Source organism: Pristiophorus japonicus, chromosome 1 (genome assembly GCF_044704955.1).
Source record: "Pristiophorus japonicus isolate sPriJap1 chromosome 1, sPriJap1.hap1, whole genome shotgun sequence".
NCBI lineage: Eukaryota > Metazoa > Chordata > Chondrichthyes > Pristiophoridae > Pristiophorus > Pristiophorus japonicus.
In genome coordinates, this window is record NC_091977.1 from 250227940 (window position 1) to 250254419 (window position 26480).

Consider the following 26480-nt stretch of genomic DNA (forward strand, 5'->3'; position numbering starts at 1 on the left):
TGACAATCATCCTAGTTATTCACTTTTGGATTCCACTATTACCTCATTTTGGACTATCAGATTTAAGTAAAATAAATGGCTGCAGTGTGTACCATCTATAAGATGCACTGCAGCAACTTGCCAAGGCTTCTTCGGCAGTACCTCCCAAACCCGCGACCTCTACCACCTAGAAGGACAAGGGCAGCAGGCGCATGGAAGCACCATCACCTACAAGTTTCCCTTCAAGTCACACACCATCCTGACTTGGAAATATATCGCCGTTCCTTCATCGTCTCTGGATCAAAATCCTGCAACTCCTTGCATTACAGCACTGTGGGAGCACCTTCACCACACGGACAGCAGCAGTTCAAGCAGGCGGCTCACCACCACCTTCTCAAAGGCAATTAGGGATGGGCAATAAATGCCGGCCTTGCCAGCAAGGCCCACATCCCTGAATAATTTTTTTTTTTAAACTGGCATTCTAAAATATCCTTTGCCTGTTTGCACCTTATAGCATGAAGTATCCTGAAGTGGGGCGTTTGAGCTCTGCTATAATTAAAGGGTTAAGAATGGGTCTCGGGACTAAAAAAAGCTAAATAGCCTTTTGTAGTGGTCAGCTTTCTATGTTGCTTAAAGGCCAGAAGAGATAACGCTAAAAATAACATGTCAGAATGATTAATTGTGCAAGCTGTGTAACCTGAGGAAAATTACAAATAGCCAAACTTGTGAACCACAAGAGGCCCAGAGAGGCAGTTAAACAGAGCAAGAGGTTGGAGAAACTCCATAGACGAATGATTGTGTGACGCGAAAGGGAATTCGTCAATCAGCAATTGTGTACGGGGGCTTTGGGTCAATTAAATGGCATCAGGGCCATGCACGAGGCTGACATGCATCATGAAGTGTTTAAAAGGTTGCTTGGAACTTTGTATTATCGAAGAAGCCTGGCTACAGACAAACGAGCAGGTGGTCTCCCCACCGGTGCAAAATAAAAATTACTTGAATCTTCGAACCCAGACCTGGTGTTGAGTGTTTATTTTAAATACTCTACTACTATTGGTGTAGTCGGCAGGATCTTTTGCAGACGGCGGACACCGGCAGATGGAAGCCAGATCAAAGGCGTGAGTACATTTTAATTACCACGCACAGTTAGGACAAAGGCAGAAATCTGTCTGGTGTCAGCTGCCTGAGAGATCCAAATCTACAGGTCTAGCCGAGACTTCAAGTAGTCAGCGGAAGATCCCAGGTGAAAGAATTATGATCGGTTATATAGAAGTGTGTCTGTGTAACGTCGCGATTGATAATTAGTATAGATTGCAAGTGACGGTCTCACTCGTGAGGAGTAAGTAAGGGATGTACTGCTGACGACCAATATGTTGCAAGTATCAGTCTCACTCATGACGAGTAAGGGACATGCCGCTGACAACCAGAGGGGTCTCTGACACGGCACCTAGCAGACAAAAATTTAAAACTAATTGAAATAATGATTAAACAAAATTGGAAACAAGACGCCCCACCTGCTGAACAAAGAAAATGGTGGGAGTCGGAAAAGAAACAAAAGGAGAAAGCCCTCATTTTAGTCACTCGCACGTATTGTGAATTAAGTCGATGGAGTAGACTATTGACTGACAAGCGACAAAATAATGATAAACCAATAGTAGGTGTGATGGCGACAGCACCCGTCAGGGCACACAAAAAGGATGACAATATAGACTGGGTGGGGGTCTTAGGCAGAAAGGCAGCTGAGTACAATCAAGACCACGAGTGGGTTGGACCAGCTCCCTGTGAGAAACAACTGCCGGCGGCCCCCATTAAGCTTGAGTTCATACCAAGAGCTCCCGCAGTCCCAGCTCAGGGACAGGCAGAAGCTCTCCCAGCAACTGCAGACCAGGACAAAACGATGTATGTGTCATTTTCCCCGGGTGACAAATTTGGAAAGAGGTGACATGATAGGTCCAAGTCAGCATGTATTTGTGAAAGGGAAATCATGCTTGACAAATCTTCTGGATATTTTTGGAGGATGTTTCCAGTAGAGTGGACAAGGAAGAACCAGTTGATGTGGTGTATTTGGACTTTCAGAAGGCTTTCGACAAGGTCCCACACAAGAGATTAATGTGCAAAGTTAAAGCACATGGGATTGGGGGTAGTGTGCTGATGTGGATTGAGAACTGGTTGGCAGACAGGAAGCAAAGAGTAGGAGTAAATGGGTACTTTTCAGAATGGCAGGCAGTGACTAGTGGGGTACTGCAAGGTTCTGTGCTGAGGCCCCAGCTGTTTACATTGTACATTAATGATTTAGACGAGGGGATTAAATGTAGTATCTCCAAATTTGCGGATGACACTAAGTTGGGTGGCAGTGTGAGCTGCGAGGAGGATGCTATGTGGCTGCAGAGTGACTTGGATAGGTTAGGTGAGTGGGCAAATGCATGGCAGATGAAGTATAATGTGGATAAATGTGAGGTTATCCACTTTGGTGGTAAAAACAGAGAGACAGACTATTATCTGAATGATGACAGATGAGGAAAAGGGGAGGTGCAACAAGACCTGGATGTCATGGTACATCAGTCATTGAAGGTTGACATGCAGGTAAAGCAGGCGGTTAAGAAAGCAAATGGCATGTTGCCCTTCATAGCGAGGGGATTTGAGTACAGCGGCAGGGAGGGTACTACAGTTGTACAGGGCCTTGGTGAGGCCACACCTGGAGTATTGTGCACAGTTTTGGTCTCCTAACTTGAGGAAGGACATTCTTGCTATTGAGGGAGTGCAGCGAAGGTTCACCAGACTGATTCCCGGGATGGCGGGACTGACATATCAAGAAAGACTGGGTCAATTGGGCTTGTATTCACTGGAGTTCAGAAGAATGAGAGGGGATCTCATAGAAACGTTTAAAATTCTGACGGGTTTAGACAGGTTAGATGCAGGAAGAATGTTGGGGAAGTCCAGAATCAGGGGTCACAGTCTAAGCATAAGAGGTAAGCCATTTAGGACCGAGATGAGGAGAAACTTCTTCACCCAGAGAGTGGTGAACCTGTGGAATTCTCTACCACAAAAAGTTGTTGAGGCCAATTCACTAAATATATTCAAAAGGGAGTTAGATGTAGTCCTTACTACTAGGAGAATCAAGGGGTATGGCGAGAAAGCAGGAATGGGATACTGAAGTTGCATGTTCAGCCATGAACTCATTGAATGGCGGTGCAGGCTCGAAGGGCCGAATGGCCTACTCCTGCACCTATTTTCTATGTTTCTATAAAACTGCTACAGATACCGCCAGATTTAAAACCCAGACAAAGGAACGGGGCATTTTGGTAAAAAATGAGGGAAATGCGAAAATGTCATAACTTTCATAAGCGTGATGTGGGAGGATTAGTCAAAGCAAAAATGAGTGAAGATACGTGGCAACGACTGGCCCAAAATTTCAAGGACGGGACATGGTGCACCCACAGCTGCCCAACAGGCGGCGGACTATGATCTGTTTAAAGCTGATGTTCCACGGGTCATTGGAGTAATACTCAGAAACTAGCGAATAATAATAGGGGTCACACAAAATAAAGGAGAATCATCGCATGAATATGGAGAACGAAAATGGACCAGTTTTCTGGTCCATTGAGGCATACCATAACCTAACAGGGACAATCTAGCTTTTCAAAAGATATACAAAGTCGATTGAGCAGCACCCACCAAGCCATATTAAAAACTGGGTTGGTCACAATGCAAACGTATGATGACCTGGTACGATGGGCATCCGAACTAGAGAACCAACAGAAAATAAAGGTGGCTGCTGCGGAAGAATTAGGGACAGTGGGGGCGGTCGGGAAACCCAAAGTGTGTTGTAACATACCCGGGCACTGGCGTAATGAGTGTAGAGCCTCAAGGAAGATAGCAAGACAATGTTACAATTGCGACAAGCCCGGACATGAGGCCAGGGATTGTTGGGCAAAGGGAGGTGGTAGTGAGGGGCAGGGACCCAGAGGACAGCGAAGCCTATCCCCAAATGAGCAAGCATCCAATATGGAAAACATGACTAGAGATAAGCTGATTGAGATCATAAAGTCCCTGGCATAGACAAAAGCATAGGTAGCATCGGGCCCCGTGAAAGGGTCAGGACCCCGACATGTACATAACCACGCTGTTAGGGAGCCAAGAGTGTGATATGTTAGTAGATACAAGGGCGTCAGTGTCAAGAACTAATTTAAACCTCTCCATTACCAACCACTCCATATACTTATCCAAAGAGTGGTGGGGGGGGGGGGGGGGCGGGGAACCAAACAAGAGCATATAAAAGTGAAACACAGCTATTAGAGGTAGAAGGAGTATTATTACCAATTCAGTTACGGGTTTGCAAAAACCCGGAGGGAACTATTTTAGGAGTAAATATTCTGAATGAATTAAATATACTAATCGACCCAAGGAATAGACAATTGATATGGTTTGAATCCTGTGGACGAAAACAACGGGTGGGGGGAAATAGGGCTCTGGCCCTGTATGTAACAAAACTAGGAAGTGTGAAACCCTTGGGGAGAGACTGGACTAAAGAGGGGATATGGGGAATACTGTGCAAAGCTGTTTATGGAGTATGGACAGGTAAAAAAACAAACCCCATTATAATACCAGGCCCTGTCCACAACGCGCATCGACAATATCCTATAAAACCTGAAGCGAGGAGGGCGGTGCAGGAGATAGTACGAGAGTTGGTAGAACAGGGAGTGTTGAGAGAAGCCACTTCCACGACCAATTCCCTGGTATGGCCGGTCCAGAAGCCGGACAGATCATACCGTTTGACTCTCGATTCTGCGGCTCTAAATGAGAGAACATCCCATAGTAGCCAGCCCGTCGACAATATTCAACGGCTTGAAACCCGAACACAGAATCTTCACGGTCCTAGATATAGCCAACGGGTTCTGGTCGATTCCCCTGGCATGCGAGTCCCAGGATAAGTTCGCCTTTACAGTGGGGGACCGCCAGTACACCTGGACAAGAGTCCCACATGGATTTCACAACAGTCCCAATATATTTCACCAGGTAATGAGTCAAGCGCTAGAGGACGTAGATTTAACACAGTATGGAAGCACCCTGATGTAGTATGTGGACAATCTTCTGATCGCGTCGTAAAGTCAGGAAGGGCATATGGGAGCACTGTTGTGCACCCTACAAGCCTTGGAACAAGCTGGCTTTAAAGTGAATCCCAAGAAAGCTCAGGTGGGACTCACCCCGTTGCGATATTTAACACCTGAAATAAGTCAAGGTTCCAAAGCCCTAGACGAAGACCGAAAGGCCATAAGTGGCATGCCAAGACCACTTACGGTGAGGGGGGGTGTGAAAGTTACTCGGACTGTTTAATTATTGCTGGAACTTTATACCCCATTTCACGACTATTGCAGAATCCATCCAGAAGCTGGTGAATGGAGGAAAGGCCTCCACGGATAAAATAGAATGGGGACCGGAGCAAGATGTAGCAAATACCTAACTAAAAAACGCTTTCATATCAGCCGGCCCTGGGACTCCCAAATATAACCTAACCTTTCCACGTACATTGCAGCATAGAAGGCAACTTCTATAATGCTGTGGTGGCACAAGAGCATGGGGGAAATATGCGACCAATAGCGTATTACTCCTCGCAACAAACAACAGTGGTCGGTGGAATGGCTCAGTGTGTCGCTGCGTTAGACTGTGCAGCCTGGGCAGTCAAGGTCTGCGAACCAGTGATGTCCGGACAAATAGTGCTACACGCGCAACATACCCTAGTAGAGGTATTGAATACCGGTAAACTACGGTCTGTTTCAGACAGCCGAAGAGCTGCATGGGAAGCGGTCCTCATACCTAAGGACCGGTCAGTACAGAAAGTGAGGGATGGCCGAGTGAATCCGGCAGACGGTATACTATCCGAGGGAGAGGCACATGAATGTCAACTGACAATGGATGATGACATACAGGGAAACATGTTAGATGAACCCATGGAGAACTCGGACCAAACCTTATATGTAGATGGATCACGCAGGTGTATAAATGGAGAACCCCAAACAGGTTGGGGTGTAATTAATCAAGACAGAAAAATTGTAGCAAAAGGAGGATTGGAGGGAACTTTATCAGCACAAGTTACAGAATTGGTGGCCCTCACCGAGGTGTTAAAATTAGCTAAGGGAAATAGGGTTAATATTTATACCGATAGCCCGTACTCGTTTGGAGTAGTACATGACTATATGACAGCATGGAGTAAGAGGGGGTACATAACCTCGGGAGGAAGACATGTAAAACACGAGAATATTGTTAGATGATTAGTAGAAGCTGCCCAGGAACCTGTGGAAGCAGCAGTGATGAAGATAAAAGCCCACTGGAAGGTAGAAGATGCCCAGCAAAGAGGCAATGAGTTAGCAGATGAGGCTGCCAAAGAAGCTGCAGGCACAGAACCAGTTACTATGATCACAGCAGCCGCCATAGGACCTGGGGAAATGAATATACACAAGCTACAGGAGGACATGAGCATAGAAGAACAAGAACAACAAGGAAAGGGGCTGTAAAAGGAGAGGATGGGATATGGAGGAAGGATCTACGGGTGGTAGCGCCTGACAGTATTCATTCGCAACAGCTGAATATATACCATGGACCCGACCACGGAGGGCACAATGGCATGATTGACAGGCTGAGTAGGGACTGGTGGTGGAGCAGGCTGGGAAGAGATGTAGCCAAGCATTGCCAACATTGCATCGTGTGTGGTCAATATAATCCGGGAAGACCAATAAGGGTTAAGATGGCACACCCACCATGACCCAAAGGCCCGTGGGAGAATTTACTGATAGACTTTACGGGACCATTACCCCAAAGCTGAGGAAAGATATATTATCTGGTAGTGATAGATCAATTCACCTGGATGGAGGCATTCCCCACCCGAGATTTTAGCGCTAGAACCGTGGCCCAGACCTTCGCGTGCGACATAATCCTCTGGTGGGGAGTTCCCCTTCAGATAGATTCTGATCAGGGTACACACTTCACGGGAAAGGTCAGCAAGGAGGCCTGCTAATTTTTAGAGGTTCAGCAGCGATTCCACATCCCGGACCACCCTCAGAGCTCGCGAATGGTAGAACGAATGAATCGTACGTTAAAAACAGCCATAGACATTACAGAAACAGGACAGGGGTGGGTAGACGTCCTCTCATGTATACTAATGCGCCTTCGGGCAACACCAAATTGGACAACTGGACTGACCCCGTACGAACTTATGACCGGACGGGCCATGCGCCTATTGGAAGGAGTATCTACCGGTCGTGAGGACTTGGGTTCAATGAAGGATCGCATTTGAAACTATGTGTGACTCTTAGACTATGGCAGGAGGTGAAGGAACAGCAGACTATTATGGACCAGGAAGCTCAGAGTAAGGGACCAGTAGGATCTGTACCGGGGGTGGGCGAACGAGTATTCGTTCAGGTAGGACCTGGGCGAGCGGGGTTCGCCCCCAGATGGACCGGACCACATGAGGTAATCCTGACCAGTGATACATGTGCCTGTGTAGACATGAAAGGTAAGAGTAGATGGAAACACTAGACCCAATTAAAAAGGTATAAGGCCGAGGAGACAGTCGAAGTTAAATCAAACCGCAGGTAGACGACTAGATGTCTTAACTATTTTGCTTCAGAGGCACCCGCAGAGCACTGGCAGATATAGTCATGGATGACAACAGGATATGGGTCTACTGGATCACTGATAGATCCCAGCAGGACTGATTAGAAAGGGAAGAGTTAGGATAGGATAAGAAGAAATAATAACTCCTGGTGACGACCAGCGTATGCTTTAATCCACAGGTTAATGAACTTTGCAATAACCCAATGGATGATTCTCACAACCCTCACTCTCGCCAGCGGGGATAGGTCCCTATATTATATGCCAAGCCATCTGGAGGGGTGTGACCGTGATGGGCACCTGTACGTGAATGACTGGATTGAACTCCAAGTGCGATGCATGGATGGCGGAAGCTTTGAAGATGGGACAGAGATCATGTTCCAACCGCCGGTGGGGACGGGGAATATAGAATTTAGAGTGGTACTAAAATGGAATTCCGCAGGATATGTCTATTGGTATTTTGATGGGGGCTACACGCCCAGGCTCGTCCGAAATAAGACGCTACAAGTAGATACGGCGACCCTTAAATGCCTCGACTTGACGTCTCAACGGCAACGCCGGGATGTGTATGATGACAGCGGTGTAAGTGAGCAAAGAAATGGAAAGTACCGAATAAAAACAGGACAGGGACCAGCCCCACCAGCTCCTCTGCCTTGTCCTGAAGTAACAGGAGGAGCCCAGGGAGGCCTGGTGATTAAGCGAACCAGGGTATTTTGAAGTGTCCCACAGAATTGTTAAAATTGTCTTCAATATTAGCGGGATAACTTTATCTAAACTACACCACGGGATTATGGGAAGATTTGTTGGAGAAACAATTACAGGGACCACGGGGCGGTTAAACAGAAAAAGGAGGGGAGTACTAGAGATGGCAGGAGCAGGGTATGCAGCAGGGGTGGCAACCATCAACACATTTGGCATAGTATAAACCAAGAAGTCCAAGATTTAGTCCAACGCTTAAGAACCCTCTTAGTAAGGGTTGACTTCTCAGTTGTCAGAAACAGGGGACGAGGTCACCAGACAAATGCTGCAAGTTGAGGAGATCCCAGAGCCCCATGCCCAGACTATCAATAAGATTAGTGAGCGAATACATGCCTTAGCCCAAAAAACGCATAAAGAACTCGTATGTGCAATGTATGGCATGTGGTTATTAGGGAATATCCGTTACAATGTAAACCAGATGAAACAGGGAAAAATACCTGTTTGGCTAAGTAATGAGCAGTTGTCCAAATGGACTAAGGATGGTATTACCCTCCCCAAGTAATTGTATTACCAGAGAAGTGAAATTGATAGGTATGATCCTATCTATCCCATAGATAGAGGGCAGGGAGGCCGAACCTCTGTGGACAGTACAGAATATAGGCAAGATACAAGTTCAATCCTGGGTTTTATTCCACGATATGCCCCCCTATGCGGTGAAACTAAGTGGCCCATTCCAAGGGGTGCATATCGACGGCTGCACACAACATTTGAATGTGATAATGTGCACACACCCCATAGAAGGAGGGCAACGTATAGCGTGCGAGTTCACTCAGACGGTTAATTGCACGTTGCAAATCAGCCTCGTTAGTCAGGGAGGGACTGAGGTGGCAGCCCGGGATGATGGGACATACTGCATATCTACCTAGGAAAATGAGTACAAGCATGGTAATGTCATATCTGCAATCCCACAACCTCATTTCTGTTTTAAGCCTAAAGCTGTGGTCAAAATAGGCCATCGATACCTATTCCCACAAAGAGAGGAACGCATCGAGAACATCACTTTAAACAACCCGCGATGGGATAATGAAATGACACAATTTGAGATACTGAGCTGGCAGAACGTTCTCCACCTCAAAGAACATTTGACGCAATTGAAAAAGGATAGTGAGAAAAGTATACGTCATTATCATGAAATTTTGGAAGAGTCCATACAGCATTCAAAGGACATTGAAGAAACCGCGAAGGACACTCAATGGTGGGAACATGTTTGGAATTGGGGAATGAATGTGAATATTCATCCGTGGATTCGTATAGCCTCTCATGTATTGGTGGTCATACAGTTAGGGCAAGCTGTCGGATGGGGAATTGGGTTATGCATGGCATGCAGAAAGAGGCAACAGAGAAGGAAAGCAAAAGTTTTAATTATGGAACAATGAAAGTTGTTAGCCGAGTACCCTGAAATACTTTAAGAGACATAGGTCACGTCCCGAATCTCCAAAGCACGTGGATGATCACCACAGAATGGAGCAGGGGACACAGGATGAAGTAGAATTAGGTTGGTAATATTGGGCTGGGTAGCCAAGTACCAAAAGCGGGGGACTGAAGTGGGGCTTTCGAGCTCTGTTATAATTAAAGAGTTAAGAATGGGTCTCAGGACCAAAAGAGCTAAATAGGCTTTTATAGTGGTCAGCTTTCCAAGTTACTTAAAGGACAGAAGAGATAACGCTAAAAATAACACGTCAGAATGATTAATTGTTGCAAGCTGTGTAACCTAAGGATAACAATTACAATTACAATTAGCCAAACTGTTGAACCACAAGAGGCCCAGAGAGGCAGTTAAACAGGGCAAGGGGTCAAAAGTGACACATTGGAGAAACTCCATCTGGTATGAGACATAGGCGAATGATTGTGTGACATGAAAGGGAATTTGTCATTCAGCAATTGTGCATGTGGGCTTTGGGTCAATTAAACGGTATGGGGGTGGGGGGGGGGGGGGTTGCGTGCACGAGGTTTACATGCATCATTAAGTGTATAAAAGATTGCTTGGAACTTTGTATCATTGGAGAAGCCTGGCTACAGACAAACGAGCAGGCGGTCTCTCCACCAGTGCAAAATAAAAACTATTTGAATCTTCGAACCCAGATCTGATGTTGCGTGTTTATTTTAAATACTCCACTACAATCCTAACAGGAGGAGAAGTACTACTGACCATAGGAGACATTTAAAGAGTGATTTCTTAACACACATACTATTTGTACTCTGAAAACCCTGGTGAGTATTCTTATTTTACGAGCTCATCCTTGCACCTATGGAATTGGAGAAATAGCAATGGGGCATATGCCACTGATCTCTGGGTCAGTTGTACTTCATGAATGTTTTTCCAGGGGATCATTTTGTCCTGTAAAGTGTTGTTGTCATAAAACCAGATAGTGATTACAAAACCAAAATTGACTTACCGTACTGTTAAACCAACAGTTGTAAGTCCATAAAAAGTTCCAAAGTACTTCAGAAATTCACGGGACCATGCGATCTGCATGGCCACTTGCTTCTGCCTCATCTCGTTTTGCATCAACATCTGCCTCTCCAGCTGAAAAAGGTGACACAAGCAATTCAATACGTTTATCAAAAAACAGATTGTAAACTGCTCTCGACAACCCCTAAACAAAAAAGCATTTCCCAAAAACGAAAGTGTCATGATCAACACACATTTCCACCAGTGATCAGTCATGGTGTATGCAATTTTTAAATGTAGTATTTAGAGATAATCTGATACTCAGAATGACTGATTGTACATTATGAGGTTTGTGTGGAGCATAAACACCGGCATAGACCAGCTGGGCCGAATGGCCCGTTTCTGTGCTGTTAATTCTCTGTAACAATATACAGGCCCAACAGATATCAACCACACTCCTAAGGATCTCATGTCTACACTTCAGAAAGAAAATGTACTTTGGAGCGGAAGGGATAAAAGACAGACTTGCATTTATACAGCGCCTTTCACAACCTTTTGGGACGTCCCAAAGCGCTTTACAGCCAATGGAGTACTTTTGAAGTGTAGTTACTGTTGTAATCTCCCTCTATAGCAAGTATAACCTTCCTTAGGTAAGGAGACCAAAATTGTATACAATACTCTAGGTGCAGTCTCACCAGAGCCCTATATAATTGCAATAAGATGCCTTTACTCTTATACTCAAATCCTCTTGTAATAAAGGTCAGAATACCATTTGCTTTCTTAATTGCTTGTTATCTGCAAGTTAACTTTCAGTGAATTGTGTACAAGGACATCCAGGTCCCTCTGAACACTAACATTTCCCAATCTCTCACCATTTAAAAAATACTCTGCTTTTCTATTTTTCCTACCGAAGTGGATAACTTCACATTTCTCCACATTATATTCCATTTGCCATGTTCTTGCCCACTCACTTAGCCTGTCTCTATCCCCTTGAAGCCTTTTGCATCCACCTCACAACTTACATTCCCACCAAAGGCCAATGCATGAGGAGAAGATCTGTGTTAGACTCGATCCTCGGCGGCACTTGGGCGGCAACGGCCTTTACCGCCGAGATTGTGAGCTTCCGCCGGCTGCTGCCCAGATTGGCGGCATAATTCGCTCATTTGCCATCCGCCGACCTTCGAGGGGCCTCCTTCATGAATATCCCGTCCAAAGAACTGCCAGGGACCTCGGCGGCCATTGGCGGTCCTTTGGGCAACACTTGGGCGGGCGAAGGCCTTCATCAATTGATGGTGGCAGAGAGATTCACCAGCAACATCCTGGGGGTCATCATTGACCAGAAACTTAACTGGAGGCCACATAAATACTATGGCAACAAGAGCAGGTCAGAGACTGGGTATTCTGTAGCAAATGTCTCACCTCCTGACTACCCAAAACCTTGACACCATCTATAAGGCACAAGTCAGGAGTGTGATGGAATACTCTCAACTTGCCTGAATCAATGCAGCTCCAGCAACACTCAACAAGCTCGACACAATCCAGGACATAGCAGCTCGCTTAATTGGCACTCCATCCACCACCTTAAATATTCACTCCCTCCACCACTGACGTACCGTGACTGCAGTGTGTACCATCTACAAGATGCACTGCAGCAACTCTCCAAGGCCTTTTCAACAGCACCCCCCAAACCTGCGACCTCTACCACCTAGAAGGACAAGGGCAGCAGGCGCATGGGAACACCATCACCTGCAAGTTCCTCTACAAGCCACACACCATACTGATTTGGAAATATATCACCGTTCCTTCATTATCACCAGGTCAAAATCCTGGAACTCTCTCTCTAACAGCACTGTGGGAGTATCTTCACTTCATGGACCGCAGCGGTTCAAGAAAGCGGCTCACCACCACCTTCTCAAGGGCAATTAAGCATGGGCAATAAATGCTGGTCTTATCAGCAATGCCCACATCCCAGAAACAAATAAAATAAGATGTGGTCTAGAACTTTGGAGAGGAAGGGAAAAAAGAAAGACTTGCATTTATATAGCGCCTTTCACAACCTCAGGACATCCCAAAGCACTTTACAGCCAATGAAATACTTTTGAAGTGTAGTTACTGTTGTAATGCAGGAAATGCTTCAGCCAATCTGCATACAGCAAGCTCCCACAAACAGCAATGTGATAATGATCAGATAATCTGTTTAGTTGATTGGAGGGATAAATTTTGGCTAGGCCACCGGGGATAACTGCCCTGATCTTCTTTGATATAGTGCCTGGGTAGTTACCAAATTGTTGGATTGATGCCAGTGTTGCAGCTGTACTGGGATAGCTTGGCTAGAGGCGTGGCTAGTTCTGGAGATTTCCCCTAATTTCACATAGAACTGTTACAATTAGCCGAGAGAAGAGACTATTTTTCACTCTGGGCTGGTTTCAAACTTAGGTCACAGAAGTGCACTGTGATAATTGGGGAGAGATTCTGACGGCGGCTTCTTTCGTACGAATGCCTCCGAAAAAATCTACAAAATATCTGGTGGTCCTTTCATATGGACCCGGCGAGGCCGGAATTTTCGACCCATCAAGTTTAATTTAAATCTTTTGCAGAAAGTGTCCAGCACATCTATGCTAATTTAAAACAAACACATTTAGTTACTCAGGAGAATTACATGACAACCCAGATAAGCAGGATTAGAAATAACCTTCTAAGAACCAATGCTCTTGCCTGAAGAGGGTAGAGGTGGTTTATGAATCTTTTATGACCGTTATTTCGGGAGTCCCTCGAGGATCTATCCTTGGGCCCCTCCAATTTTTCATCTACATTCTGCGCCTGGGCAACAGCATCCAGAAACACATCAGGTTCCACATGTACGCAGACACCCAGGTCTACCTCACCACCACCTCTCTCGACCCCTCCACTGCCTCTGTGTTGTCAGGATGCTTGTCCAACATCCTGATCAGCAGAAATTTCCATCAGTTAAACATTGGTAAGACCAAAGCCATTGTGTTTCGCTCCCTTGCCACCAATTTGGGAAAGGCAACCAGTCTGGGAGAGTCACAAACACACATGATATAATTTAAAAAGAAAGACTTGCATTTATATAGTGCCTTTCACGACCACCCGACGTCCCAAAGTGCTTTACAGCCAGTGAAGTATTTTTTGAAGTGTAGTCACTGTTGTAATGTAGGAAACACAGCAGCCAATTTGTGCACAGCAAGCTCCCACAAACAGAAATATGATAATGGCCAGATAATCTGTTTTAGTGATGTTAGTTCAGGGCTAAATATTAGCTAGGACACTGGAGATAGCTCCTCTGTTCTTGTTCGAATAGTGCCATGGCATCTTTTACGTCAACCTGAGAGAGCATTCGAAAGACGGCACCTCCCTCAGCACTGCACTGGAGTGTCAGCGTAGATTTTTGTGCTCAAGTCTCTAGTGTGGGACTTGAACCCACAATCTTCTGACTCAGGCAAGATGCTACAGCTGACTTTTTGAAGGGCAGAAATATCAGCAGTAGGAACCACTAAAAGCACTGATCTGCTTTATAGCAATACACAAGGATTATTGATATATAAAACAAACTTCTAGATACAGTTAGAAAAAGGGATATTTATCTTTAACACTAAAACTTCAGATCATAAAACACTAAAAATTCAGATCATACTGTGCAGCTATCTATACCAATTGATGGCTTATAACCAGATAGCACATATCAAAAGGACAAGATTACAAGTCATTCAAGCAATATTGTGTCTTCCACTGCTCTCGCCACAGACAAGAGTTAAGATAACGGAATGAAAATGCCACCTTACAGGAATGAATTTTCAGATAGGAAACAACAGAATTAAGGACAAATTCAGCTGATAACCTTTAGAGCCCCGTGCAGTAGTTAGTTACTGGCTGAATAGTGCTGTAATCAGGAGAGAAAATGTCACAGAAGCCTGTAGCATTCCCTAAATAGTCCACAGACTCTGTATTACTTTATTTACTTTTTTGTTTTCACTTTTTTTCTTCGATATACTGCTTCTAAATACAAAGTCAAAAAAAAAATGAAATAACATATCGTGCACAAATCCGTAAAATTACACCCTTACAAGCCAAATGTTATATACATTTGTGCAGTATTTGTGGTGATCCTGGCTGGGCTGGCAGCAGGAGGTTTACCAGTGGTCTGTGCTGATAAGCTGCATACTTTCAGCTAGTTAAACTCCAACAGTGCCTATTGTGTTCCTGACACAGCTGAGACTGCACACAGGGAGGTTAAAGTGACAATGACCTCAGTCGTTATTAAGACATTCCAGAGTGAGGAACAGGCCTTAGGGGCCGGCTTATATACAGTGCTCCCAAGGGATGCTGGGATCCCTTGGGACTTCAGGGGATGCACTTCCTGGTGGCGGAACATGGGAGTGCATGCTTTACAGATACACAACAGTGCCCATGTGCGTACCTGGGATTCCGTAAGTTTTGGTCCTGCTAATGTAAGGTTACACATTTTCCGAAAGGCACAGAAAGAGGCTACGAACTAAAAATTGATTAAATTGATTTAACACGAGCTTTTGGGATGAACTGGACAAAGAAAGAAAAAGGGCGCCAGCCTGGGGCAGGTGGTGACTCACCACCAATTAAGGACAATCTCTGCGGTTGAGAAACCAGACTGGGTTTATGCATAACAACAATGGGGTTATTACATTTCATAAACTAACTGAAGAGCCCCTGAACTGTTTGGCCAGAGGGGGAAAAACAATTGTCTCTGGAGACTCCAAGTCTGCAAGGAACCAGAACAACAAAGGGACCCCACAAGGTGTACATTTTTGGAGAACGAGGTACTTAAGATGAGGAGTTATCGTTTGCCTTGTAGACTGTGTGTGCAAATTGGGGACATCCAGGTCCATCATTACAGTCTGTCAAACAAGTTCATCACAAACAATGTATAGATCCAAACACATTATCGGAAACCACAGCACAGCAGGGGTATTATTCATAAAATGGATATAAGTATACGAGCTAGAAGCAGCTCAGGAGTGTGTGGTACAGAAGCGAAGTGAAGTACAGAACAAACACGGAAGAAACAGAACTGAAGAGGAAACAACCAGTCAAGGAACCAACAACCACGAACCTACAATCCACGATTACAGCTACAAACTGGACGGGTGATTGTATGTCTTTAGTCAATTCCCTCAGAAGTCTAGTTCTGTAGTTTTTAGTTAGTTTTTGCTCAATAAAACTGACAACTGGGTTAAGCCTAAATTTTGTGCCACGTGTTGTTCTTTTCCTATAATTCCCGAGGTCTACGAATCAAGATAGAGTATAAAAACAAACACCCTACACTAACATGCACCCAAGAAAACTGGACATAGGTCAAAGAGGCACATCTAGACAGGCAGATAATATGCAAATAAAACCTCTACCTGCTTAGACTTCTCAGTAGTTTGGTTTCAAAATTCTTAAGCGTCAGACATCCAAATGCCCCAAACTGCAAAATTTCGGCTTGATGGTTGATGACTCAGCCTAGATCAGCAACCCACCATTGAAAGAAGCTTGGATTCTAGTATCAACTGACTTGAGGATCTCACAACCCATAGTTCAGTGTGCTAACACGCTGCACAACTAGGCTACATTACTGAGCAATAATTTTGGTTTTAAAAAAATCTAAAAGAAAAAGTGATTTGAGTATATATTTCTTTGGTTAAATATTTAAAGTTTCTGTATTGTAACAGCGTAGTTGGTATATATCCCGCAGACCTCAGCACATCATGGGAATTATTAAAGATTTACTTACATGTCGAATAAACATTTGTCAACATATGTTTGATAATAATAAACTTTGTATATTATAAATAGAAAATGGTTGGGGACACGACATGTCCTGAACGATTTTATGTAATTGTTAATTATTTTAACTGTTATTCATCATCTTCTCACTTACAGTTCAAAACACAATAACTGCGGGTAGTATATGAATATCTTGTACTGTTCTTTAATATCACCAGAACAAAATATCTCCAACAGCAGACTGCAATTGTTATTCCTACCCATGAAATATTTCGCTAGCCAGAGTGATTCGACAAGAATACTGTCAGTAAATAACTAAAGATTCAAATGTCATGCATCCAGACATGTTTACTGCTTGTACTATTACATATGATGTGCCACCAGAGGGCACTACTATGGGAAACTTGTACACCAGATGTATGGTCACTCAGGTGTGCCACCAGAGGGCACTGCAGTGGAAGACTTGTAGGTTACCAGTACAGGTGTGCCAGGCCTAGTATAAAAGGCAGGCCACCATGTGTGATCAGCACTCTGGAGTTATATTAAATGGACTAAGGTCACTACAGTTCAAGTGCAATACATTGCCTCATGGAGTCATTATCAGAGCATCTGAAGACATAACAATTGGCAACGATATTACGGACTTTCACGCGAAAATGGCTAACCTTGGTACGTTGCAGCAGTTCGCCGATGGTAATGATTGGGACGCCTTTGTGGAGAGGCTCGACCATTTTTTCACAGCAAACGACCTGGCAGGTGATAATCCGGCCACACTGGCTGATAAGCGCAGAGTTATCCTGCTAACCAGTTGTGGGCCCACCGTCTAAGACAACGACCAAGACTTACGAGGAGCTTGTAACGCTGATCCAAGAACAACTCAAGCCCAAAGAGAGCATCCTCACAGCCAGACATCGGTTTTATACCCACCGACGGCCCGAAGGCCAGGAAATCGCGAAATATGCTGCAGACCTCAGGAGGCTGGCGGCACTGTGTGATTTCGGCGAACACCTCACCGAAGCGCTGCGGGATATCTTTGTCATCGGACTCGGCCACGAGGGCCATCTTCACAGGCTACTGTCTGCAGATACCACAGTCACACTGCAGAAGGCCATCACCTGGAGCCAGGCATTCATAACCTCGACCTGTGGCTCTAGGCAGATGACTCATCCTCAGGACTCAAACCCAGCAAGTACTGTACACAGACTGGCGCCTTTTAGAGGCTGAACTGTAGAACGTGAATCTCCTCAGAGGAAAGAGAACAGGCCCCTGAGTCCCTTAACTCAGAGTCTGCCGAGGGGGGCTAATCGGTTAGCACCATGTTGGCATTGCGGAGTGAATCACAGGGCTCACCAGTGCCATTTTAAGGACTATGTGTGTAAAGACTGCAGCACAAAGGGCCACCTCCAGTGAATGTGTAAAAGAAATATGACTCACTGTGTTGATGAAGAGTCTGCAGATGGCCATGAATCCAGCGCGGATTATGAAGCGATAGTCAGAGAGGCAGCTCAGTCCCATGATGAGGTATACGGCGTGTTTACCTGCACCACAGAATATTCCCCGTTGAGGATGGAAGTCGAGATAAATGGCGTTCCAGTCTTCATGGAAGTGGACACAGGGGCGAGCCAGTCAGTGATGAATCAAGAAGCCTTTGAGAGGCTATGGGACAATCAAGCTGAACGACCCAAGTTGGTCCCGGTTCAGGCAAAGCTGCGCACCTACACCGATGAACTCATCCCAGTCGTTGGTAGTGCGAATGTAAAGGTACTCCATGATGGTGCGGTGCACAAGTTACCTCTGTGGATTGTTGCAGTTGATGAACCAACGCTACTCGGAAGAAGGTGGATGGAGAAGACCCATTGAAAGTGGGAAGATTTCATCCCTCCAGCGATCGACATCCTCTGCGTTCAGAGGCAAAACAAACCCTCACCTGAGGGTGGACCCGGCACCGGTGAGCTGACCAGCACGGCACCCGAGATACAGACCTCTCAGCACGACTGTGTGGAGATGATCCAGCTGGGACGACCTGAACGCACCTTCCAGGCTCCAGTGGCAGGACTCCGGAGAAAGAAAATCAGATCCAGAGGCGACTTCCCAGCTTCGGTGGCAGAACCCGGGGAGAAGAGGATCACCGCAGTCGACATCGTGGATGGAGGAAAGATGGCGCCCAAACCACGAGGTGAAGCGCTGAAGAAAAAGATGGCGGCGGCCAGACCACGAGGTGCAGTACTGATGGAGCAACACGTGGCAACAAACGGAGAAGATGGTTGGGGTAAAGATAGCAAGGCTCTCTTAAAGGAGGCCTGCAACCCACCACACTTAAAGGGACAGTTACACAATCTCAATCAATAGCAACCGTGAGTTAAATGTAAAGAGTGTCATTGATGATCAGAGTTTTATACATGTAATAAGCAAAAAAAAGTCGTGCGATTGCGATCGGAGCTACAGTTTATCTACAATGAGTAATGAAACATTGTGCGATGTAGGATTTCAACTGCATTCAGATAATGTAGCTGGCAAACACCCATCGGGAACACACAGGTCCAGCGGGCTACCAATGCTGTAGCCTGCGTCCCTGGAACCAGAGTGATGCACCACGGAGTGTGGCCACAAGCTGCCAATACACACGAGCTGCAGAGCAAGCGATCTCAGGAGGGCAACAGTACCGGTATCGATACCCTGCCCCTGATCGGCTCCACCTCTCAGGCACCCAATGGCACCAACCACCACGAGCCTGAAAGAGCAAACCGTGCTAAGGCACAGCCTCCCAGACCCCATCGCCACCAAGGCCATACCCGGAAACGAAGGGTCACCCGCAACAGTCCTCCCAAAGGGAACTGGGAACAGCCAGGATCCTAAACCAAACAACGCCCAGGCCAGTGAGTCAGCAGTTCCCTGCGCACTGCTAGACCACAGCTCCTCAGAGAGCAGCAGCGACCCGGGGTGTAAGGAAAGGACAGGGAGGTCACAGGCATCTGTGAACTTGCTCGATGCTAGGAGCTACGGCAAAGGCCCTGAGAGCAATCAACTTGAGCCAACCGGGTTCCCACTGCCAGCACTGGGCACCGCGCCGCCACCAGACTATCTGGACACCATCCAGCAGTTCTGGAACTAGCTTGTCCTCACGCACTGGTGCTGACATTGTACTGATTCCAAGTATGTATCTCACCAGTCAAATGTACTTGCCTCACAACTGTACCACAAATATAATGATGTAAATGCTAATTTTTTTTCTGGATTTGAATGTATATGAATATAATGAGCCACTGGCATAATCTATATGTGGGGGCGGGGGAGAGAATGGAGTGGTCATAGACTCACAAACAGAAACTACCAACATCTCTACTGCCAAGAAAACACCATCTACTCACCCAAGATGGAAACGACCCTCCAAGGGTCAACCAGATAGAGCTAAGCCCAGAGCGCAGTCAATGTATGAAGGATGAAGGTGATGTCATGTATTCAGATATGTTTACTGCTTGTACTATTACATATGATGTGCCACCAGAGGGCACTACTATGGGAAACTTGTACACCAGCTGTATGGTCATTAAGGTGTGCCACCAGAGGGCACTGCAGTGGGAGACTTGTAGGTTACCAGTACAGGTGTGCCAGGCCTAGTATAAAAGGCAGGCCACCATGTGTGATCAGCACTCTGGAGTTATATTAAATGGACTAAGGTCACTACAGTTCAAGTGCAATACATTGAAATTAATTGACACTGAGCCACATAAGGCGATATTAGGACAGGTGGTGGTCACAGAGGTAGGTTTTAGGGAGCATATTTAGGGGGAGAAGAGAGGTAGGGAGATTTAGGGAGGGTATTCCAGAGCTTCGGGCCAAGGCAGCTAAAGGCACGATCGCCAATGGTGGAACGATGAGGATGTGCAAGAGGCTAAATTTGGAGCAGCACAGAGATCTTGAAGGCTTACAGGGTTAGAGGAGGTTACAGCGATAGGGAGGAGCGAGGCCATGAAGGGATATGAAAACAAGGATGAGAATTTTAAAATTGAGGCATTGCCAGACCAGGAGCCAATGTCGGTCAGTGAACTCAAGGGTGATGGGTCAATGGTGCGAGTTAGGATATAGGCAGCAGAGGTTTGGAGGAGCACAAGTTTCCTGATGGTGCAAGATGGGAGGCCATTCACGAGAGCATTGAAATAGTTGAGTTTAGAGGTAACAAAGTTAGTGCTGACTGTGCCTTCAGCTATCAAGGCCTCAGGCTCTGAAATTTCCTCCCTAAATGTCTCAGTCTGTCCACACCCTCCTCTTCCTTTAAGTCCCTCCTTAAAGCCCACTTCTTTTGGTCACACCTCCTAATATCTGCTTCTTTGGTTTGTGTCCATTTTCATCTGATTTTACCTTTGGATGTTTTTCTACATGAATGGCACTTTATAAATGCAAGTTGCTCATAGTAAATTATTGGATTTTGCTTCTTCTTGGAAGCTGTGATTCCTTTACCACTGTTATTTCACTGACAAATATATAAATTAAATGAAATACAACTTTCACGCACAGCAAATGCAGGTCTGGATAGTCTGTAGGATATAATGCAGTGTGCTGTAGTGCAGGTGCTTCAAGTTTTCCCACACTCTTTTGTATAAAATTCTCGATAGAGAAAACAATCTCCTATATCACAGTTCAACAATTTTTGAAATTTTTATAACCTAAGCTACAGTTTTTGTAATCTTGATGAGTATGTGATTGACACAGGGAACAGGTTAATAGGATTACTTCAAACCAACATATTGATCAACATAATGAACAAAGTGCCCCAGATTTGTATGTAAAGTGAAAAGTGTGTGGTCTACATGAGATATTTCATAAAGGGATGACGCACAGAAACATCATCTCTTTATTGACAATGTAGATCTCATTATGCCTGCATTTAGTTAAAAAACAATCCAACAAATTTGAGAGAGGACAGAAACCTGTTGAAAGCAAACAAGCATGCTTGCTTTTGAAAAGATGATATTGGTTAAGCTAGACAAGGTTAGTTTTAAAAAGTTGTAAGTGCTCCTGACAAAGACATGTGTGGATTGACAAGGCATATATATTTGTAATAATGTATGCTCACAGGTTTGTTGCGCTGTTGAGTTGGCAGTGGCTTATCCAGTCATGTGACGCTCACAAGACTCAATAAAACCCCAGCCAGTTGGGTTCGGGGGAGCCATGATGAGGCAGGTGGTTGTGAGCCTGGTCGATGAACTGGTAATGTGTCGTGTGATGTTAAATATTTTGCTAATAAACCAACTAGTTCTTAATAGCAATGTGTTGCTGTTATGTCTTGAATAAAGAGTCAGACTAAATACTGCAAGCTCAAAGTAAGGTGTGACCGTAGTCCTTTATTACAGATCTCAGAGTGTCTCTCCAGCCTGTGAGGCCTCCTTATATACAGGTGCTCCCAAGGGATTGTGGGATCCCTTGGGACTCCAGGGGATAAGCCCTCTGATGGTTAGGCATGATAATTACAGGTTTACATACATAACAACACTCCCACCCCCTGCCCCCCGCCAAAAGTCAATAGTGTAACTATTTACAATTTGAGTTGATCTTGGGCCTTCCTTTCCCTGGTTGATCGCCTCGGTGTAAATGCTGGTTTTGGTGAGTCATTTGTTGGGCCTTTGCTGGACTGCTGCGTAGCTGGCCTTGCTGGGGGTGGTGAGTCCTGATGGGCTGCTGGGGGTGATTGGTTCTGCTTCGTGGTCAACCGCTGGGTCGGTTGCCACTTGTGTGTGTGTTGGAGGGTCGAAAAAGGTGGAGTCTATTGTGGGCTGTTCTGGATAGTCCGTAAATCTGAGTTTGGTTTGGTCCAAGTGTTTTCTGCAAGTGATTCCATTGGCGAGTTTGACTACAAACACTCTACTCCCCTCTTTGGCCAAAACAGTGCCAGCAATCCACTTGGGACCTAGTCCATAGTTCAACACAAATACAGGATCATTTACTTCAATTTCTCGTGACACATTTGCGTAATCATGATATGTATTCTGTTGAAGTCGCCTGCTTGCCACCTGTTCAGGGTGGACTAATGAGAGCCTTGTCTTAAGTGGCCTTTTCATGAGCAGTTCAGCAGGAGGCACCCCGGTGAATGAGTGGGGTCTTGTGCGGTAACTAAGCAGAACTCGGGATAAGCGAGTTTGCAGTGAGCCTTCAGTTACCCTTTTCAAGCTCTGCTTGATTGTTTGAACTGCTCGTTCTGCCTGACCGTTGGACACTGGCTTAAACGGGGCAGACGTGACATGTTTGACCCCATTGCAGGTCATGAATTCCTTGAATTCGGCACTGGTAAAGCATGGCCCATTGTCAATTACAAGGACATCAGGCAGGCCGTGCATGGCAAACATGGCCCGTAGGCTTTCAATGGTGGCAGCGGACGTGCTTGCCGACATTATCACACATTCAATCCACTTGGGAGTACGCAGCTACAACCATTGAAAACATTTTTCCCAAGAATGGGCCTGCATAGTCGACATGAACCCTAGACCATGGTTTGGAGGGCCAAGACCATAAACTTAGTGGCGCTTCCCTGGGTGCATTGCTTAACTGGGAACATGTATTACATTTGTGCACACAGGACTCGAAGTCTGCATCGATACCGGGCCACCACATGTGGGATCTGGCTATCGCTTTTATCATTACAATGCCTTGGTGGGTACTGTGGAGATGACTAATGAAAGTGTCCTTGCCCTTTTTTGGCACAACTAACCAATTACCCCATCGGAGGCAGTCTGCCTGTATGGACATTTCATCTCTGCGCCGCTGGTACGGCTTTATTTCTCCCTGCATCTCCAACGGTACATTAGACCAACTCACGTGGAGCACACAGTTTTTTACTAAGGACTGTTAGGGGTCCTGGTTCGTCCAGGTTCTAATCTGTAATCTGTCGGGCGGTAACAGGTGATTGCTCACTCTCGAATGCTTCCATTACCATAACTAAATCTGCGGGCTGTACCATCTCCACCCTGGTGGTGGGCAATGGTAGCCTACTGAGAGCATCGGCACAGTTTTCTGTGCCTGGCCTGTGGCGGATGGTGTAGTTGTATGCGGGCCGATGCATTCGTATTTATCCCCTTATTTTCAGAAAAGAGGGATATAAGCAGCTTATGGTCGTTTTCTAATTCAAATTTGAGCCCGAACAGATATTGATGCATTTTCTTTACCCCGTAAACACACGCTAATGCTTCTTTTTCGATCATACTGTAGGCCCTCTTGGCCTTAGACAGACTTCTAGATGCATAAGCAACCGGTTGCAATTTCCGAAATTCATTACCTTGTTGCAATACACACCTGACCCCGTACGGCGACGCATCACATGCAAGTACTAAATGTTTACATGGATCATACAACACAAGCAATTTATTTGAACATAACAGCTTCCTAGCTTTCTCAAAGGCATTTTCTTGGATTTTACCCCATACCCATTCATCTCCTTTATGCAGTAAAGAGTGCAGGGGTTCTAACAATGTGCTAAGACCTGGTAAGAAGTTACCGAAGTAGTTCATGAGTCCTAGAAACAACCGCAGCTCCGTCATGTTCTGTGGTATCGGTTCGTAGTTGATTGCCTCCACCTTTGAATCGGTGGGCCTGATGCCATCCGCCGTGATTCTTATCCCCAGGAACTCCACTTCAGGCGCCAGGAAAACCCACTTTGAGCGTTTTAGCCTGAGCCCCACACGATTAAGCCGACTAAGAACCTCCTCCAGGTTCTGCAGGTGCTCGACGGTGTCCCGACCTGTAACCAAGATGTCGTCCTGGAAGACCACGGTGCGCGGAACCGACTTCAGCAAGCTTTCCATGTTCCTCTGGAATATCGCCGCGGCCGATCGAATCCCAAACGGGCATCTGTTGTAAACGAAAAGACCTTTGTGCGTGTTGATGCAGGTGAGGCCTTTCGAAGATTCCTCCAGCTCCTGCGACATGTAGGCCGAGGTCAAGTCCAGCTTTGTGAATGTTTTCCCTCCCAGCATCGCAAATAGGTCGTCTGCCTTTGGTCGTGGCTATTGATCCTGCAGTGAGAAACGATTGATAGTTACTTTGTAATCACCAGATACTGACGGTGCTGTCTCCCTGGAGAACTGGAATAATCGGACTGGCCCACTCATTGAATTCGATCGGTGAAATGATGTCCTCTCGTTGCAGCCTGTCCAGCTCGATCTCCACCCTCTCTCTCATCATGTCAGGTACCGCTCTCGCCTTGTGATGGATGGGTCGCGCCCCCGGAATCAAATGGATCTGCACTTTTGCTCCTTGGAACTTCCGATGCCTGGTTCGAACAATGCGGGGAACTTGCTTAGGATCTGGGCATATGAGGTGTCGTCGACGGGCGAAAGCGTTCGGCATCGTCCCAGTTCCAGCGTATCTTTCCCAGCCAGCTCCTGCCGAACAGCATGGGGCTATCGCCCGGTACCACCCAGAGTGGTAACTCGTGCACCGCTCCATCGTAGGACACCTTTATGGTCACACTGCCAATTACAGGAATCAGTTCCTTTGTGTACATTCTAAGTTTGGTACGAATGGGAGTCAGGACTGGCCTTGAAGCCTTGTTGCACCACATCTTATTGAAAGTCTTTTTACTCATTATGGACTGGCTTGCGCCCGTGTCCAGCTCCATGGACACCAGGAGTCCATTTAATTCAACCTTCAGCATTATCGGGGGACACTTGGTGGTAAATGTGTACATCCCATATACCTCTGCCTCCTCGGTCTGAGGCTCTGGTTCGTCATGATCCACCGTGGATCTGTCCTCCTCTGCAACATGGTGGTTTGCAGGATTAGCAGGATTTGCAGCTCGCCTGCACAATCGTTGGAGGTGTCCCATTGTTCCACAGCCCTTGCAAACGTATCCTTTAAAGCAGCATGAATGGAATTGATGATCACCCCTGCAGCGCCAACAAGGTGATAATTGCCTTGTATTCACCACCCTTGATGGTAGACTCTGAGTCATCTGCAGACGTGCAGCTGCAGGCGTGTAAGTCCTACCATGTACATTTCGATTCAAAAACAATGTTACTTTGTTCACAGTACTTGCAGCAGCACTCGTGTGCTGGGAAATTTGTTTGGTATTGTCAATGTTTGGCGCTAAACGCCTGGGCTATCGCTGTGGCTTTACTCAAAGTTGGGGTCTCTACAGTCAAAAGTTTGCGAAGTATTACTTCATCGCCAATGCCAAGTACAAAGAAGTCCCTGAGCATGTGCTCCAAGTGTCCTTCAAATTCGCAATGTCCTGCAAGGCGCCTTAGCTCAGCGACTTAGCTCGCCACTTCCTGGCCTTCATACTCGTGTACGTGTAGAACCGATACCTCGCCATCAGAATGCTTTACTTCGGCTTTAGATGCTCCCGGACCAGTGTGCACAACTCATAGTACGATTTCTCTGTGGATTTTGCTGGAGCGAGCAGGTTTTTCATGAGGCCATACATTGGTGCCCCACAAACGGTGAGCAGGATCACCCTACGTTTGGCAGTGTTCCCCTCTCCTTCCAGCTCATTGGCCACGAAGTATTGGTCAAGTCGCTCCATGAAGGTTTCCCAATCATCTCCCTTCAAAAATTTCTCCAGGATGCTCACAGTTCTCTGCATTCTTGTGTTGGGGTTCGTCATCTGTATCTCGTCGCCAGTTGTTATGTCTTGAATAAAGAGTCAGACTAGATACTGCAAGCTCAAAGTAAGTGTGACCGTAGTCCTTTATGACAGATCTCAGAGTGCCTCTCCAGCCTGTGAGGCCTCCTTATATCAGGTGCTCCCAAGGGATTGTGGGATCCCTTGGGACTCCATGGGATAAGCTCTCTGGTGGTTAGACATGGTAATTACAGGTTTACATACATAACAGTTGCTAAGAATTCTTAAGCAAAGCACCCATGAAGCAAACACATTACAATATAAATAAATATATATATATATATGTGTGTATGGAGCAGGATATGTAGCAGGACGAACCCGTCCTGCGTTGGGGTTCATAGCAGGATGAACCCCAATGCAACAATG

The 26480-nt window shown here is 46.0% G+C and overlaps 1 protein-coding gene across 1 annotated transcript in view; it reads right to left on the reverse strand.

Annotated features, from left to right (window-relative positions):
- The window catches only part of plgrkt (plasminogen receptor, C-terminal lysine transmembrane protein), a 163527-nt gene that overhangs the window by 13657 nt on the left and 123390 nt on the right, over positions 1 to 26480 (reverse strand). Inside the window, exon 3 of the mRNA XM_070888383.1 lies at positions 10743 to 10873. Within this exon, the coding sequence (XP_070744484.1) occupies positions 10743 to 10873 (131 nt within the window). The remainder of the gene's footprint in view (positions 1 to 10742; positions 10874 to 26480) is intronic.